At 65.5% G+C, this 15,756-nt stretch overlaps 2 protein-coding genes across 2 annotated transcripts in view; one reads left to right on the forward strand and one right to left on the reverse strand.

Moving 5' to 3' along the window:
- LOC125440704 (arf-GAP with GTPase, ANK repeat and PH domain-containing protein 3-like) overlaps positions 1 to 4,713 on the forward strand; it is a 34,294-nt gene extending 29,581 nt beyond the window's left edge. Inside the window, 4 exon segments of the mRNA XM_048510610.1 lie at positions 249 to 471; positions 3,378 to 3,486; positions 3,489 to 3,656; positions 3,873 to 4,713. Coding sequence (XP_048366567.1) covers positions 249 to 471; positions 3,378 to 3,486; positions 3,489 to 3,656; positions 3,873 to 4,097 — 725 coding nt within the window. The 3' untranslated portion in view covers positions 4,098 to 4,713.
- Positions 4,714 to 6,873: 2,160 nt separating this feature from the next.
- Positions 6,874 to 14,026, reverse strand: GBX1 (gastrulation brain homeobox 1). Its single transcript, XM_048510614.1, has 2 exons — positions 13,273 to 14,026; positions 6,874 to 7,545 (listed from the first exon to the last, which is right to left on the reverse strand). The coding sequence occupies exons 1-2, from the start codon at positions 13,742 to 13,744 to the stop codon at positions 6,986 to 6,988; spliced, it is 1,032 nt and encodes a 343-aa protein (XP_048366571.1). The 5' UTR covers positions 13,745 to 14,026; the 3' UTR covers positions 6,874 to 6,985.
- Between the last annotated feature and the right edge of the window lie 1,730 nt (positions 14,027 to 15,756).

The raw sequence follows: 15,756 nt of genomic DNA on the forward strand, positions 1-15,756 counted from the left end.
CGGCAGCATTGACTTGAGCGTCAGGTGCCCATCAGGATTTGCAGCAAAGGCTCCTGGGAACGACGTTTTCGGAAGGAGCCGGGAATCCTGGGCAGCTGCAGCAATTTTGCCCTTGGTTTGAGCCAGAAGAATTGCACTGATCTGGAATCAGTTGTGGAGCGGTGTGTGTGTGTGCGCGCGTGTGAGAGAGAGACCTGTGCCTGGATGGCCTCTCCAAGAGGTCAGCCCCTCCCCCTTTTATTTCTCAGACCCTGATTGGGCCAGCCTGAACCTGGGAGCCCTCGTCTGCATCGAGTGCTCAGGCATCCACCGCAACCTGGGCACACACCTGTCGCGTGTCCGCTCCCTCCACCTGGATGACTGGCCCCTGGAGTTGGTGGCAGTGATGACGGCCATTGGAAACACGCTGGCCAATTCCATTTGGGAAAGTGCCACGGAGAGCTACCCCAAGCCGGGTTCGGAGAGCTCCAGGTACACGGAATAGTCTTGACCAAACAGCTCCGCAGTCCGCTTCAGCCAGCACTCTGGGTGACCTGTGACCTGTGACCTCTGCTCTGTGTGTGGGTTCCTGCAAAGGGCAGATCTGTGGGAGGCAAGGGCGTAACTAGGACGGGGCATGCCAGGACTCGGGCCCTGAGCGCTGCTTGAAGAGTGGCACCTGGCAGCCCGGACACCACCACCCCCCTTCAACTCCACAAGGAGTTCTGGGGCAGGTGTTCAGTTCAAGGCTGAGCTAGAGTCTAGGGTTCAGCTGTGCACACTTAGAATGGAGGGGGCACGCACTGCAAGGCTGGGCTCGACCAGGTCTAGCTTTGGACTGCAGCCCACAGTTTAAAGTTGGACCTGGTCACAGAGGTGGAGCGAGGGGAAACTGCGCCCAGGGCGTGCACGTGCCCTGCGCCCCTGCCGCAGTGGTGCCCGCCCACCCCGGAACACCCCCACAGTGCCCCCTCCACGGCCCGGCCATGCCTCCACCGTGGCTCCGACCTGGGCATCAGCCCCATCCGGTTCCGGTGGGAAGGAAGCCGAAGCCAGCAGGCTGGTGTTGCCCCCGGAGGCCCCCCCCCGCCTTCTGAGCCTGAGATGGGCGTGGCGGGAGATTCCACATCACTGCACAGAACCCCCTGGCCTGTGGCCCGCAGTGGGGGCAGACAGTGGGGGCCGCCTGTCTCTGCCAGGGGAGACCGGAGAAGCACTCTGGGCCCACAGAGGCTCAGGGGACCCACCTGGAGTCAGCACCAGTTTCCCCCTTCAGGTGCCCAGTGTAGATGAGATGTTTGACGTACTGAGATGTTAATGTATATAAACTATAGAAGCCACTTTGAACTCGAGTGCGGTAGAAGCGTGCTCCGTCAGTCTGTCAGTGAGCAGCCAGGCATGGGGAGTTGGGCTGGGGAGCCTGATCCTTGGCCGGCGTGTGGCTGGAGAGGCTGAGGCCCTCTTCCCATGCTCCTGGGAACTCCTGGTGTGCATCTCTTCGGTGAACCCGTAACTCACGTAGCCTGGCTTGGCCTTCAGCCCCGCGTCAGTCGCAAGGGGGCCCAGCAAGCGCAGTGGCTGAGGGGGGTTTGAGCCTGGGCCCCTCACAGTAGCTACTGAAGCACCCTGCCCCTGCTTGCTTACAAAGTGCAGACTTCATTCCTTGTTGCTTCATAAGCTAATTTATTACAGAAATAACTTCTCTAGGGAGATTACAATCTGATGAGAGTGACCCAGAAAGCCTGACAGATCTTCTTGAAGGCAGGAGGGGGCAGTGCCGACCTTCCCTCCCCAAGGAAGCTGCCCCCTCCTCAGTTCAGGCAAACCACCCACCCTGCGGAGGGAGGTCTGAGCAAGGCAGAGCGGGCGCCAAGCTGACTGGCAGCTCCCGGTGGTGGAGCCGCTCACGGCTGCCCTGCCAGGGGCGGACGGCTTCTTTGCATCTCCTTGCTCTGACCAGGCAGGTGACCCACCCGGAACAGGCTGAGCATGTGCCCAGACCGGCTGTGCTGTGTCCCTCAGGAGGTCCGATTCAAGGGTCCCCCCCACGCACACGCACGCACGCACGCACGCACACACACAGAGTATTTGAGAAAAATGAGAGATCAGCTTTTACTTACATGGCATTTGAAATAAATAATAGAACAATAGAAATCCACTTTGGTCTAATTCCCCCGAAAGCAGCCACCTCATTCATTGGAGGGCTGTGCCGGCCATGGGCATTGTGAAGCCCCTTCTCCCCGCTGCCCCCCCCCCCCCAGATCTCTGCCTTGCAGGGCTCCTGACGAGACCACACTCAGGGAGAGGGCAGGGGAGGGGCCGGTCGGCCGGCCGCCCTTCTCTTTTTTTGTGTTGGCAAAGTTCTCCCTGGTTGTTCTCCCCCTGGGCCCCCGGGAAGTAGTACTCAGTGGCGGAACAACCCCCCCCCCCACCACTCAGACACTTGGTGGTTCTTCCCACCCCAGCTGTACAAGGAGCCTTTTCCCTTCAGCTCCAGAATTCCAAGTTTGGGGGGTGGGGTGTTGTGGCCCCCCTGAGTCGGAGCTGGGGAGTGGGCGCTGCTCAGATAGCCAGTCCACTTTGCAAATCTCTCACTACAAACCGGGAGAAGTTACATGGCGGCACGTCATTGCAGGAGGTCAGAAGTCACCTGCTGGGCCTTTGGCTTCTGGAATAAATGCACCACTGGCAATCTGTAGTGGCACAGACCCCCGTCTTCCAAAGCAGCCGTCCTGCCACCTCCCCGGGGCGTGGCTGGCATCGCTGGCCTGACAGGCAGCGTGAGGCTCCTGCTGCTGCTGCTGCTTCCTGTGCTGGGAGCCCCCGTCCTCCTTGGTCCAAACGGCAGCGGTGGCACATCCAAAACAGTGGCCATAGCAGCAGCCAGAGGCCTGCAGCAGCCGTGGCTCCATGTTCAGGCATCCTGTGCCCATCTGTGGCAAAGAAGGAGTTAAGCAAAGCGGCCTGGCTGGGTGGGCGCGGGGGGGGGGGCGCATGCCTTGTTTGTCCCTATCTGAGCCCCTCTGTCTGTCACTCACTCATCCATCCCGACACCCAGACAAGAGCCTTTTCTGCTGCCTTATCAGTGGATAAGAGCAGGTCAGGGGGGCAGGAGCCACTGAGCATGCTCCGTAGCCACCATGGCGTGTGCTTGGGAAGATACAGATGGATAGAATGGACAGCAGATAGCAGGGAGTGCGCACCATCGATCCGGGCCCCCTCAGCGCCAGCGCCTTTGTGTGGGCAGAGAGACCGTTGCTGCGATAATGCTCTCCGCCCTCTGCCTCCCTCCCTCCCTCCCCAGTGCTAACCTTGCGATCAATGGTGGTCGGGGGGTGGGGGTGGCGGGTGTGACCCCTCCTTGCATTCCTCTGTGACACTTGCTTGTACTTTTGCAGGGAGGAGAAGGAGCGCTGGATCCGTGCCAAGTACGAGCAGAAGCGCTTCCTGGCCCCCTTGCCGCACTCAGATATCCCCCTGGGGCAGCAGTTGCTCTTCAAACGGGCGTGAGAGTGGAGAAGGACGGACCTGCGCGAGTGCGTGCATTAGTCCACGCCATGCTGGCACACGGCACCAAGGAGGAGGTGAACGAGACCTACGGAGACGGGGACGGGAGGACCGCCCTGCATCTCTCCAGCGCCATGGCGAACGTGGTCTGCACCCAGCTCCTCATCTGGGTAAGGCCTCGGCCCACCCTGTCATCCCCCCGGGCTCTTCCTGCCTTCTCCTGGGCAGAGAGAAGGGTGCTTGGCCTTGGTGCTCTGCCCCTGCCTTGCCTTGCCTTGCCTTGCCTTGCCCGGCGGGGTCTCCTCGCCAGAGGGGCGGGAGGGTCCCCTGTCGCCCCTCACTGGACTGACCCCTTTGTGGCTGGTTTGTTTGCTTGGCTTCTGCAGTACGGAGTGGATGTGAGAAGCCGGGATGCCCGAGGACTGACCGCTCTCGCCTACGCCCGCCGTGCCGGCAGCCAGGAATGTGTGGACATCTTGCTCCAGCACGGATGCCCCAGCGACGCCACCATGGCTTCCCTGACCCCCAGCCTGCCCCGCCGAAACATCAACAACAACTCCTCCTCTTCCTCAAGCGGCCTGCCCCTGGACCCTTGCCCCGGGGCCCACTGAGCGTGGGCAGACCACAGCTCTGCTGCCCAAGTGCTCTCTGCCAACTCCCCTTGCCCTCCGCCTGCAGCTGTATGCCAGTTTGTGTCCCTGGCGCTGCGTTGGCGTGAGGCTGGTCTTGGGCTGGTCCCCTGGGGCAGGGACACCATCTCAGCCGCCCTCGAAAACCAGGTGGGGGAGAGTGGGGTCCCAGGGCTGTTTGGAACCAGCCACCCAGCTCTCCCCTCCCTCCTGCAAGACAAAGGGAAGATGGGGCCACGAAGGCCCTCGGCAAAGGGAAGCCTCTCTCGGTCCCCATGTGTCCCACTCTGGCCGCCGCCCCTTCTGCCACACTGTGTCCACGGCGGGGGGGGGGGGGGGACTTGCAGACCGGCTGCTTTCGATGTGACTCCCGTCAGCCCAGCCCCCTCCGCCTGCCTAAGTCTCTTGTGTATAAAATGTACATTGGAAATATTTATATGAAGTTCTGTAAATAAGGTTTCTTTGCTCCTTGTGTGCCTGTCTGTCTGTGTGTGTGTGCGTGAGAGAGAGAGAGAGAGAGAGAGAGAATGTGGGACGGACGCGCAGCCACAGAGCAGCTGCCCAATAAAGTCACCGCCCTGTTTCTGCCCACAACGGCCCTGCTGGCTCCGTGCTCTCCTTCTTTCTCGGGGAGTTCCAGGGAAAGGGGGTGGGCAGCAGGCCACGGGTGGGGAGGCACTGTGGCTCTCGGCAGCCAGTCCTGGAGGCCAAGGGGTGCTCAGGTCATGTGACAGTTTCCTTGACCTGGCCTGGGGGCGGTGGGGGGTGGAGGAAAATTCAGAGAAGCCAGAGGGAAGCCCCTGCATGCCCCCCCCCCAGCTGCCTCTGAGCTTAGCCTGTGCTGAGTTCCTGCTCCCCTCTTGGTCATGGGAATGGCTTCATTTCTAAATTCAGCTCTGGCTTGCCTAAACAAACTGGGGGGGGGGGGGGGGCTTTCAGCCACCGGGAAGGTCATGGCTTCCCCCAGAGGGAACAGGGGCCCCATCCTCCTGCAGGGGAGGGGGAGGGTCCTGAACCCTCAGTGTGCTATTGAGGGAGGCTGCTCTCTTCTGGGCTGGTCGTCCACCTGATCTGACTGGCAGCAGCTCTGCGTGGGTCATTCCACAGGGCGGGGGGGGGGGGGGGGGCAGCCAGGCCATGCTTGGTCATTTTGCAGGGGCCCCTGTTGTGTGGCAGGCAGCCGGGCCTGGTGGTCGTGGCCAGAGCCTGGGTGTTCTTTCTCTGGCCCTGCAGACGTCATAAGAACAAGCCAGCTGGATCAGACCAGAGTCCATCTAGTCCAGCACTCTGCTACTCGCAGTGGCCCACCAGGTGCCTTTGGGAGCTCACGTGCAGGATGTGAAAGCAAGGGCCTTCTGCGGCTGCTGCTGCTCCTGAGCACCTGGTCTACTAAGGCATTTGCAATCTGAGATCAAGCAGGATCAAGATTGGTTGCCATAGGTCGACTTCTCCATAAATCTGTCCAAGCCCCTTTTAAAGCTATCCAGGTTAATGGCCATCACCACCTCCTGTGGCAGCATATTCCAAACACCAATCACACGTTGCGTGAAGAAGTGTTTCCTTTTATTAGTCCTAATTCTTCCCCCCAGCATTTTCAATGAATGCCCCCTGGTTCTAGTATTGTGAGAAAGAGAAAAAATTCTCTCTGTCGACATTTTCTACCCCATGCATAATTTTATAGACTTCAATCATATCCCCCCTCAGACGTCTCCTCTCCAAACTAAAGAGTCCCAAACGCTGCAGCCTCTCCTCATAAGGAAGGTGCTCCAGTCCCTCAATCATCCTCGTTGCCCTTCTCTGCACTTTTTCTATCTCTTCGATATCCTTTTTGAGATGTGGCGACCAGAACTGGACACAGGACTCCAAGTGCGGTCGCACCACGGCTTTATATAAGGGCATGACAATCCTTGCAGTTTTATTCTCAACTCCTTTCCTAATTATCCCCAGCATAGAGTTTGCCTTTTTCACAGCTGCCTTGCACTGAGTTGACATTCCCATGGAACGATCAACTAAGATGCCCACATCCCTTTCCTGGTCTGTGGCTGATAGCACTGACCCCTGTAGCGTGTATGTGAAGTTTGGATGTTTTGCCCCTATGTGCATCACTTTGCATTTTGCTACATTGAATGTCCAGGATGATCTCCCACCAGGTTGGGGGTGGGGGGTCTGATGGAGGCCCCCAGGGTTTGCCTGTTGCTGCCAATTTGAGAACTGCTAGGTGCTTCCCGTGGAGGTGGCAGGCGAGGAGAGGAGAGGCTGCAGCGGTCTGTTGCAGGAATAGAAGAGCCCTGAGAAGGCTCAGTTGGATCAGGGCCCTGATGCTGCTTGCCACTGGAGGCATAGACCGGGCATCCACCCATCCCAGCTGCTCTGCGGCCTGCTGGGGAGAGCCCGTCCTGCTGCCCCCCCCTCCCCTACAGCCACAGCAGCGTTCAGGAACAGGCAGGATGGGAAGCAGGTGCCTTTAGCTGCCTCTAGTCCCTGCAGACATGGGGGGGGGGGGGGTGTCGTTGCCCCAGGCGCGCAAGCCGAGTCCGTTTTAAAGGGAAGCAGCAAGCGGAAAAAAGCCCCGTGCAGCCTTGTCCCCGGGAATGCTGGACCCTGGCTCGGGGGGCAGCGTGGCCTAGCAGAGTCACTCGTGCAGAAGGCGGCAGGAGCCCCGTAGGTCCCGCTGGGTCAGGCAGCCTTCCCCCCCCCCAACCCCCCGCAGGATCCCGCCCCCGCCTGGAGACTCAGGAGGGCGGCGAGTCCATAGAAAATCCATTTATTGACGGCCACTTATTCGCTCGCTCGCTCGCTCACACGGGACAGAGGAGGGAGACATCGCGGGGGGGGGGCGGCGTATGTACAGGCGGGGGTGGGGGCGGCGGTCACGGTCGCGGGGCCTGCTCGAGCGGCTGGTGCTGGCTGCGCACGGCGAAGCGGTTGACGTGCACGGGGATGGGCACGACGATCTTGGGGTTGCGGACGGGCTCTCCGGCGCGCCCGCTCACGTTGCCGGCTTTGATGCGCTTCCACTTGGCGCGCCGGTTCTGGAACCAGATCTTGACCTGCACCTCGCTGAGCTTGAGCGCATGCGCGATCTGCGAGCGCTCCGTCAGCGACAGGTACTTCTTGCAGTGGAACTCCTTCTCCAGCTCCAGCAGCTGCTCGCTCGTGAAGGCCGTGCGCCGCCGACGGCTCTTGCCCCCCGCCGCCGCCCCCGCGCCGCCGCCGCCGCCGCCGGCCGCCTCCACGCCCCCGCCCGAGCCCCGCTTGGCCCTGGCCTTGGCCCCCGGCGGCGCCCCGCTGCCTCCGCCGCCCGCCCCGTCGGGGCCCGCCTCGTCGTCGCTCTCCGCCTCCGCCGAGCTGTCGTCGTCCTCGCGCTCGCTGCCGCCGCCGCCTGCCGCCTCCGCCGTCTTCTCGTCGTCGGAGCCGTAGGCCTTCCCCTCTGCCGGAGACACAAGGGAGCAGAAGACGACGTTAGCCCCCGGGCCTCTGACCGTCGGCGGGCGGCCCCCCAGCCCAGCGCTCCCTGCCTGCCCCTTTCCCCTGCCCGCGCCCCCTCCCGCCGTTTCCCCGACGGAGCCCCGCGTCTGCCGCCTTTGGCGGCGCCGGACCCCAAGCCGCTTGCTCCAGCATCCGCCTCCCCGCCCCTTTCTCCGCCTGGTTGGATCCAACCAGTTCTCCACACTTGTTTCTGAGTGCCGAGAAGGGGTTTCTAAAGCCACCTCCCTGCCCAATGGGGACCGGAGGCGCGTGTGTGCGGCGGCGCCACTGCTCGAATCCCACCCCCATCGGAACCTGGTATTAAAATGTTTGGATCCCACCAGTGGTCAGGACGGTGCCTCGCCATCCAACAGCCTCTTCCTGCGTGTTGGCGGCCGGGCAGGAAGCAAGAGGCTTTCCTCGTCGCTGCTCCCCCACCAGTGACTGGGAACCAGCCTCTGCGCGTGGAGGCTCCTGTGCTCCGAGTGACTCGCCCTTTGCCCGATCTGCCTTCTGGGGCGACCCCGTAACACCCCCGGCGGCCACCCAATTCTGTAGGCTAACGGGTCAGTTTTCTTCCTTTTCCTAGCCGGGCGTGGCCAGTCTCATTCCCGCCCCCATTCCCGGAGGTCGCGGAGGGGCCCGCAGGCTCCTGCTCGTGGAAGAGGCAGATTTGTCCCTGGGGAGGCCTTGGCATGTCTGAGCCCCTCGCGGGCCCTGCTTGGGAGACGTCGCCCTCCCATCCCCCCCGCAGGATCCCCCCCACTTTAGAAGAAATGTGAGGAGCAGCCCAGCCTCCCTCTGCCCCCTTCAGCCTCCCCGGCCCGGCCCCGCTGCCAGAGAAGGACGCCCCCCCAGAGACTGATCCTCCGGTTCAAGGGTGGCTCTGTCTCTTCTGTTTAGGATTGGGGGGGGGGGGCTGCTGGGTGCCGCCCTGACCCAGGAGATGGCTGCGCCCGCCCCATGGCTCCCCCGCTCCCACCCAGAGGGTGGGCTTTCCTTTCGCCTGTGAAGGCCCCACCTGCCTTTCTGGCCAGAAGGAGCGCGGGTCCCCCCCCCCCATGCTGGCCCGCCGCTCAGGCCCCCCCACTCCGCTGCCCCCTCCCGTTCCCTCATGCTGTTGCCTGCTGTTGGGCACCCTCTAGTGGCGGTCGGGAGGTTTGCAGCCAGGCCGGCCGCCTGCGGGGGGGGGGACCTGGAGGGGGCAATCCGGCGGCTTTGGCCCTCCCAGGGCCTGCTCCAACTCAGTCAGCCGCGCTCCAGCCGCCGGTGTCTTCCCGCTCTCTCTCTTCTCACTAGTGGGCTAAATCGGCCCCTCCCTCAAGTGGCTCCGGGTGGCCTCACGCTCACAACAGCCCTGTGAGGAGGCAGACGAGAGAGCTGGGCGGGCCCAAGGCCGGCCAGGAACTCGACGGCAGAAGGAAGGGCCGACCTACTCAGACCTGGTCGCCGACGGGCGGGCAAGGGGGAGTTCGAAAGGTCCGGACAGACCCCGCCCCCGCCCCCCCCCCCGAAAAAAAGCGCCTCAAGCTAGAAATGGGAAGTCCTGGTCTGGAGAAGATTGGGGGGGGGGGGGGGAGGGAGGATTTCCATGTTTCCAAGCGGAAAACTGGGAAATGTGGGGGGAACCGGAAAAAAAATTCCTGTGAAGTGTTAAGCGAGAATAAAATGCTTCCAAAGGCCACGTTTTCCCCACGCAAGGGGCGATCATTGGGCAGAGAACTTTCCAGGGGGGAATTGGGGGGGGGGTAGTGGAAAACCTCCCGTGTTGTCCCCCCTTCCTTTTGCAACGAGTGAAACGAAGGAGGGACTGGGCCCCAAAGGGGCATTCTTGTGTAAGGAGCGTCAGGTCCAGAAAGAATTCCTTGGGGTACTGCAGACGCAGGCCTCCTTTTCAGCGGGTTTTTGTTTTAATTTAACGTTTGGCAACAATTCATGTGCTATCAGGTGTTTAGCGACACATCCCGAAAGGGCGCGGCATGCTCAGCTTTATCAGAGGTAACTTAATAACTCAGCATGCTGCGGGGGCGCCTCAGTTCGGAGCGCGGACCCCGCTTGTGCCTTTCCCTCCACCGGCCCCCTTTCTTTCCCCTGCACCCCTCAGGAGGCGAAAAGCCGCGGCCTCGGGGCTCTGGGGGGGAAGGGCGCGGGCAGCCCTTCCTGGGGGTGGGGGGGTGGGGGGGTGGCCGCCTTGCCATGTTTTTCTTACCGAAAAATCAAGACCTTCCCACTTACTCATTCCTTCCATCAATATCCCTCCCAACCAAGGAACAGCGCCCAACTGAGGAACACACGATGCGTCAAGTCAAATCACTATAGGAAGTTTAGGGAACCAAGTCCATGTCCACTTTCTGGGCGGAAAAGTGGGAGGAATCTCCCCCCCGCCCCCGCCCCCCCCGACTTCAAAAGGTCTGCCAATCTGCTGCAGCCTCGATCCATTCCAGCTCTCTCTTCTTCCTCCGACCTTCCCAACCCTTTCCTGAATCCCGAGCGTGTCCCGTCCCCCCCCACCTCGCCCCCGCCCGCAGCCTGCAGATCTGAGCAGTCCTTCCACAGAGGGGGCACCTGCTGGAGAGAAGCCCCCGTGACGCACAGGGACCACCCCCCACGCCGCCGGCCATTCCACCGGGCGGTGGCGGGGGAGGGGGAGGGGCGGCGGCGGGGGCGGGGGCAACTGTAGAGCCGTCGCCAGCCCCACAGCAGCGGCATCTATCCGGGCTGGCTGCTCAACTTCCGCGCCGGCCCCCCTCCCCCTCCCTGCTGGCCCCGGCGGCACCTGCGAATCACCCGGCAGAGGCCCAGGCTGGCCCAGAGGAGAGTTCCAGGCAGGCCCGGGAGGAGGGGAAGGGGGCGAGCCCCCACCCCCGGGGCAGGCTTGCAATGCAGGGACCCTCACAAGGCCACGGCGGTGGCGCGGGGCGGGGGGGGGGCAGCCCCGGGAAACTGTCGGCGTCCGCTTGGTCGGCCTCACCGGACTCTGCCCTGGGCGGGCCGGTCCACCTAGTCTCAGGCCGCGGGCCGGCGTCCCTCGCCCCTCACAGCGGCTGCTGGCGTGGGAATCGGGGGGGGGGGGTCGAACCTGGACGGAGGTCCCCGCCTAGTTCTCCGGCTTGACCAAGTCCCACCTGCTCCTCTGGGCTGTTTCCCCCCCGTGGGCGAGGGGGAGTCCCCTTGTGCGGAGGTGGGGGTGGGAGGTGAGGGATAAATATAAAGTGAAATGAAAAATGGAATGGAATGGAATGGAAAGGGGGGGCTCCGATGGAGAGAGTCGAACGACCCCCCCCTGCACTCTCCGGCCTTGCTCCCAGCAGCCCCTGACTGTGCCGGCGAGCCAGCGTAGGGGCCTCATCCTGCCCCGTGCAGAGGGCGAGCCACAGGCGAAGGAGGCAGCCCACATAGCCCGGGGGCCAAGACCGGGGCCGGGGCCGCCGGCTCCTCTAGGGTCATGGCCGGATGCCAATTTTCACGCAGGCGGAGAATGGTGCCGGTGGGGGCGAGTTCGATTCTGGAGAACCATCTCGCTGGGTGACCCCGGACTTCTCACAGTTCTCCCAGAACTCTCCCAGCCCCGCCGGCCTCTCAGGGTACCTGGGGTGGGGAGAGGAAGGGAGGCAACCTGGTGGGCCGCCTTGAAGGGGGAGAAAAGGGCCCGCTGCTGCGGGGCTGCTCCTGCGGCCCAGGAAGGTCTGAGCGCTGCGGGGGCCACGCGCCGTCTCCAGGCAAGGCCGAGAGGGAGGGACGCTGGGTGGCAGACCGGGGTCGCCCCTCTCTTGCAGGGGAGGCCCAGAGCCGCCGCAGAGCAGCCTAGGAGCCAGCGGGGCAGCAAGCGCCAGGAGCACGCGGGCGGGGAGGCGGAGGACCCTTTGGTTCCGGCCAACGAGCCCCACCCCCGGCCCCCGTGTTTTGCAGTGCCCATTCCCCACGGCACAGGGTACCAGCCTGGCTGCCTGCCGGAAGCCGTTCGGTTGTCCGGGTGAGCTTCTCTCGCTCCCCAAGAGACCCGGGGGCAGGTTCGGGGGCTTGGCTGCTTGGCTGGTGGCAGAGGGGCGCCCCCCCCGCACAAGCCCGGATCAGGACCATTTGGCCAGCTCCCAGGGGGCTGGACTGGTTAAACAGTGCCACCCCCGTGTGTGTGGGGAGGGGGGCGCCCATCGCCTTCTGTGCGCCCACTCCCTCCAAGTCAAAGGCGCGCGATCTGTCCCGTGCTCGCAAGCAGCCCTGGGAGGCGGCTACGGAAGAAGCACTCCCGGTCGCCGTCCAGCAGCCCCTGCGCGGCCATGGCCCTGAGAGCGCCGCGCTTTTGGCTTGGCTTGTGTGTGTGGGGTTGGGGGGGGGGGCACCCGAAGCTGGTGGGCGGCTGGAGGCCCCGGGAAGGTCCTGCTCCAGCTGCCGCCAGCCCCCCCATTCAGACAAGAAACGGAGCGGGGCGGGGGGCGCCTGTCCGAGAAGACGGAGGCCCGCTGCTGGGCTGCAGTTGACCGGCCTCCCGGGACTGAGGCGTCAGGGGCCCCACGGGACAACCCCGGGACACCTCCGACCTCCGCTGGCGCCTGACCCGCTCGCGGAGCCGCTTTCGTGGGCTGATAGAACTACAGCCCCCCGCCGCGGAACGGAGGTGTCCCGGGGTTGGGGTGCGGTGCGGTGGGGAAACTGCGTCCGTTCCCCGCGTCGCTGGTCTCCGGTACCGACGCCAACCGCAGCGGCCGATCCGGACCGGCAGCTCACGGATGCTGTGTGCTCTGAGCGCCCCTGCCAGCCCCAGGGAGTCCCCTCTTCCAGGACTGGCACCCAGCGGTGAGCTGCCTGCCTCCTGGCACCCAGGCAGGCGACCTCAGCCGGGCGACCCCCGCCAACCCTGCCCGGCGCCCTCCTCCTAGCACCATGGACAGAGCCGCCCCCGGGCGGGCTCGCCCCACTTGCGGAGTCCCACTCGGATTAACGGGGAGCAGCTCTCTCGCTCTCTCTCCGGGTCCCGCGGAGGGGCGGCCCGAACCCCACACTGCGTGGGAAGGACGCAAGGACCCGGGCAAGGGCCCGGAAAGACCCACGCCGCCGCCGCCGCCCCCCCCCCCCCTGCTGCCGGTCCCGGAGTCCAGTTGCGCCTGCCCTGCCGAAGACGAGAGAGGCGGCAGAGTCCAGAACTGCTCCCCCCCCCACAAACACACACGCTTGGGGGGGGGCACCCGAAGCTGAAAAGGCTGAACCTGGATCGGACCCTTGGGGGGGGGCGCCTCCAAAAGCGCTCCTCTCAGCGCTTCCCCCTCCCTCCCTCGGCCAAGGGCTCAGGCGGCCCCGGAGAGTAGCGAGCCCGGGTTGCCCAGGCGGAGCAGAAGCAGGCAGCTCCCCCCGCCCCCCAGTGGAAAGCCCCGGGTGGGCTGCCGAGTCGTTCGTGGGGGGGGGCAGGGGCCAGGGGGGGCGGGTCCCGAGAGACTTTTTGGGAGCCCAACAGGGTGCTTCCCCCGGCTGGCTATCGCTTAGCCTCCCGCTCCCCCCTCCGCCCAGCCCCGGCGGGAAGGAAGGAAACTTTGTCCAGCAGAGAAAACTTTGGCCAACTCGCAGGCGGCGGCGGCGGCGGCGTCTCCCTGGTCGGCCGGGGGTCCTGGTGGGAAGCCGCCGCGCTCTTGGCAGCCCCCTGGTCCGCCCGCCTGTCCTCCCGCCTCCATCTCGGCGCCCTTGCCCGGCTGCCTACCTGCCAGGTGGGGGAAGGGGTCCGGGAAGTGGTGGGGCGGCTCCGGGGGCGTCTTGTCCCGGCCGGCGGGCAGCTCCTCCAGGTCCAGGCCTTCGGCCGCACTCCGTCGGCGGCAGGGCGGCTCGGTACTGCTGCGCCCGGCGGCGGCGGGCAGCTCCTGGGCCGGGTAGAAGCCGTCGGGGGCCTCGCCGAAGCTGGGCAGCGCCGTGGTGAGAGCCACCATGGACGGCACGCCTTGGCCGAGGCTGGCGCAGAAGGAGTTGGTCAGGCGTCCGGCGAAGGAGGCGAGCGGTGCCAGCGGCGGCAGCCCCGCGGCTGTCTGCAGCGGCCCGTGGGGGAGCACCAGCGGCCGGTAGGGCATGAACATCGGGTAGCCGGTGTAGAGCAGGGGCCCGGAGCGCGGCGCCGGCGGGGAGTGCCCGATGAGCGAGTCAATGGAGAAGGCGGCGCCCTGCCCCGTCGGTCTCTGCATGGCCGCCGCCGCCGCCAGCCTCCCCGGGAGCCCGAGAGCAGCTACTGGCCGGGACGGCCGGCCCGATCCCCGTTGGGCGCCAGGCTCCGCGCCGGTTGCGGGAGCCGGGGGCGTCACTTGGCTCCAGCCTCAGCCGGGAGACGGGCTCTGCCCGGCGGCGGCCGGTCCAGTGCCTCGGGCGGACGGGCGGGCGGGGGTGTGCAGCCAGCTAGCCAGCCAGCAGCGCCGGGCCACCGCGAGTCGCCCGCCCCGGCTGGGCTGCCCTGTGCCTGGGCCGGCGCTGGCTCGGCTGCTGGCGCGGTCTGCCGAGGGGGCGGGCGGGAGGCAGGGCGCGCAGGGGAGGAGATGGCGGCGCGGGGGAGGGGGAGGGGAGGAGGGGGTGTCGCCCTGCCGCCTCTGGGCTCATCCATCTTCCTCAAATTCCGCTTGAGTTCCCCGCGGCGCGCCCGCCTTCCCGCCCAGCGGCCGGGCCAGGAGCCGCGGCGGGTTCCCACTGGAGCGGCCCTGGGGCCCCCCTGGGAAGGCCCCGCCCTCGCCCGCCTCATCAGCTATTATGGCCCGTGATTGATGAGTGCCAATTACCGGCCGCCCGGCCGCCCCGGGGCCTTTGGGGGCGGGCGGGGCCGGACCAGCTGCTTCAAGGCAGCGCGCACCCACTGACGCCCCGCGCTGCCTGGCCTGGGGGCGGGAGGGACTCCCCTTCAGGCCTCCGCGGGGCTGCCACCTTCCGCTGAGACCCGCCGGAGAGCTCTCTCGAACCGCGGGCAGCCGAAGCGAGTGGACCCGGCGGGCTTCCTCCCCCCGCCCCGCGCGGGTCTACGGCCCAGTGCCCACCGGCTTGCCCTAGAGCGCGGGACGGAGGCATGGCGAGAACGGGCGCTTGGGTAGGTGGGGTTGGGAGGTGAGGCCGAATTTGCTTGCTGGCCGCCTTCCGCTGGCCGAGGTCGGGCCCGGGAAGAGACGACAGACCGGCCTCTTGTGGCTGAGGCCCCGCCGGAGGGGCCCAGCGGGCCTTCTGGTTCTTTGAGGCACAGCCTGAACTCAGCCAAGGGCCCGCCGCGGGCTCCCCCTCGCCTCCCCTCGCCTCCCGCCTCCCCTCGGACGCAGGCCCTGCTGCTGCTGGCACAAGCTGGCCTTTGCTGTTGCTGCTGCTGGCGGGGGTGGGGGTGATGGTGGGTGTCTCAGAACCCCGAGAGGCGGCGGTGGGGTGCGGAAAGGCCAGGCGCCCAGAGGAGGCCAAGCGAGGCGGCCGGCTGCTCCCTTCGGGGAGAGGAGCCCCCAAGGCGGCGCCGGTTGCAGGGGCGCCCTAGTGCAGATCCTTCTCCGGACGGGCCCTTCGCTGTCCCGCTGGGTTGTGGGGCAGCAGCAGTCGGGGGGGGGGTCGGAAAGGGGAGGCAGCTCCCCTCCGGCCTGACCCCAAAGCCGCCCCCAGGCTCTCACCCTTCGAAGAATTCCTGTAGCCTCAATTGATAGCCGCCGCCGCCCCCCCCCCCACCCCCCGCAACGCACACACATGTGGCCTTCTGTTGCTAAGCAAAGATCTGAGGCGCTCAGACCGAGGGGCGCGTCGAAGGTTTCAGGGAATCACGTCTGTTCCCGGCTCCGGCTCCTCACTCCGCCCCCCTCCGGACGACCCCCCTCCCCAAGTCCACCTCTTGCCCAAGGGAGTCTTCCTCCCCTCATTTCAGGCACCCTCTCTCCCTTTGGCATTTTAAACCCTCACCCCCTCACGTGACCTCCCCCCTCCCCCCTGGGTCTTGAAGCTGCCTCTGGAGGGCAAAGAAGTCGAATCGGGGCCCTTACTGCGTTTGGGCCTGATCTGGATGTCCCGCTTCATTTCCGGACCAGACCCGGGCTGCTGGCAGGAAGCGGGGCGGGGCGGGGGGGGGGAGCAGCTTCTTTTCCCATTAACCGTTTTGTCTGGATTCTTTATTGGGGGGCCTCGATAGGTCCCGTGGCCATTTCAGTGCGTGGCCCCCCTCTCCCCCCAGGGACCCTCCCCCCTGAGCTTC

Source organism: Sphaerodactylus townsendi, linkage group LG11 (assembly GCF_021028975.2).
Source record: "Sphaerodactylus townsendi isolate TG3544 linkage group LG11, MPM_Stown_v2.3, whole genome shotgun sequence".
Lineage (NCBI taxonomy): Eukaryota > Metazoa > Chordata > Lepidosauria > Squamata > Sphaerodactylidae > Sphaerodactylus > Sphaerodactylus townsendi.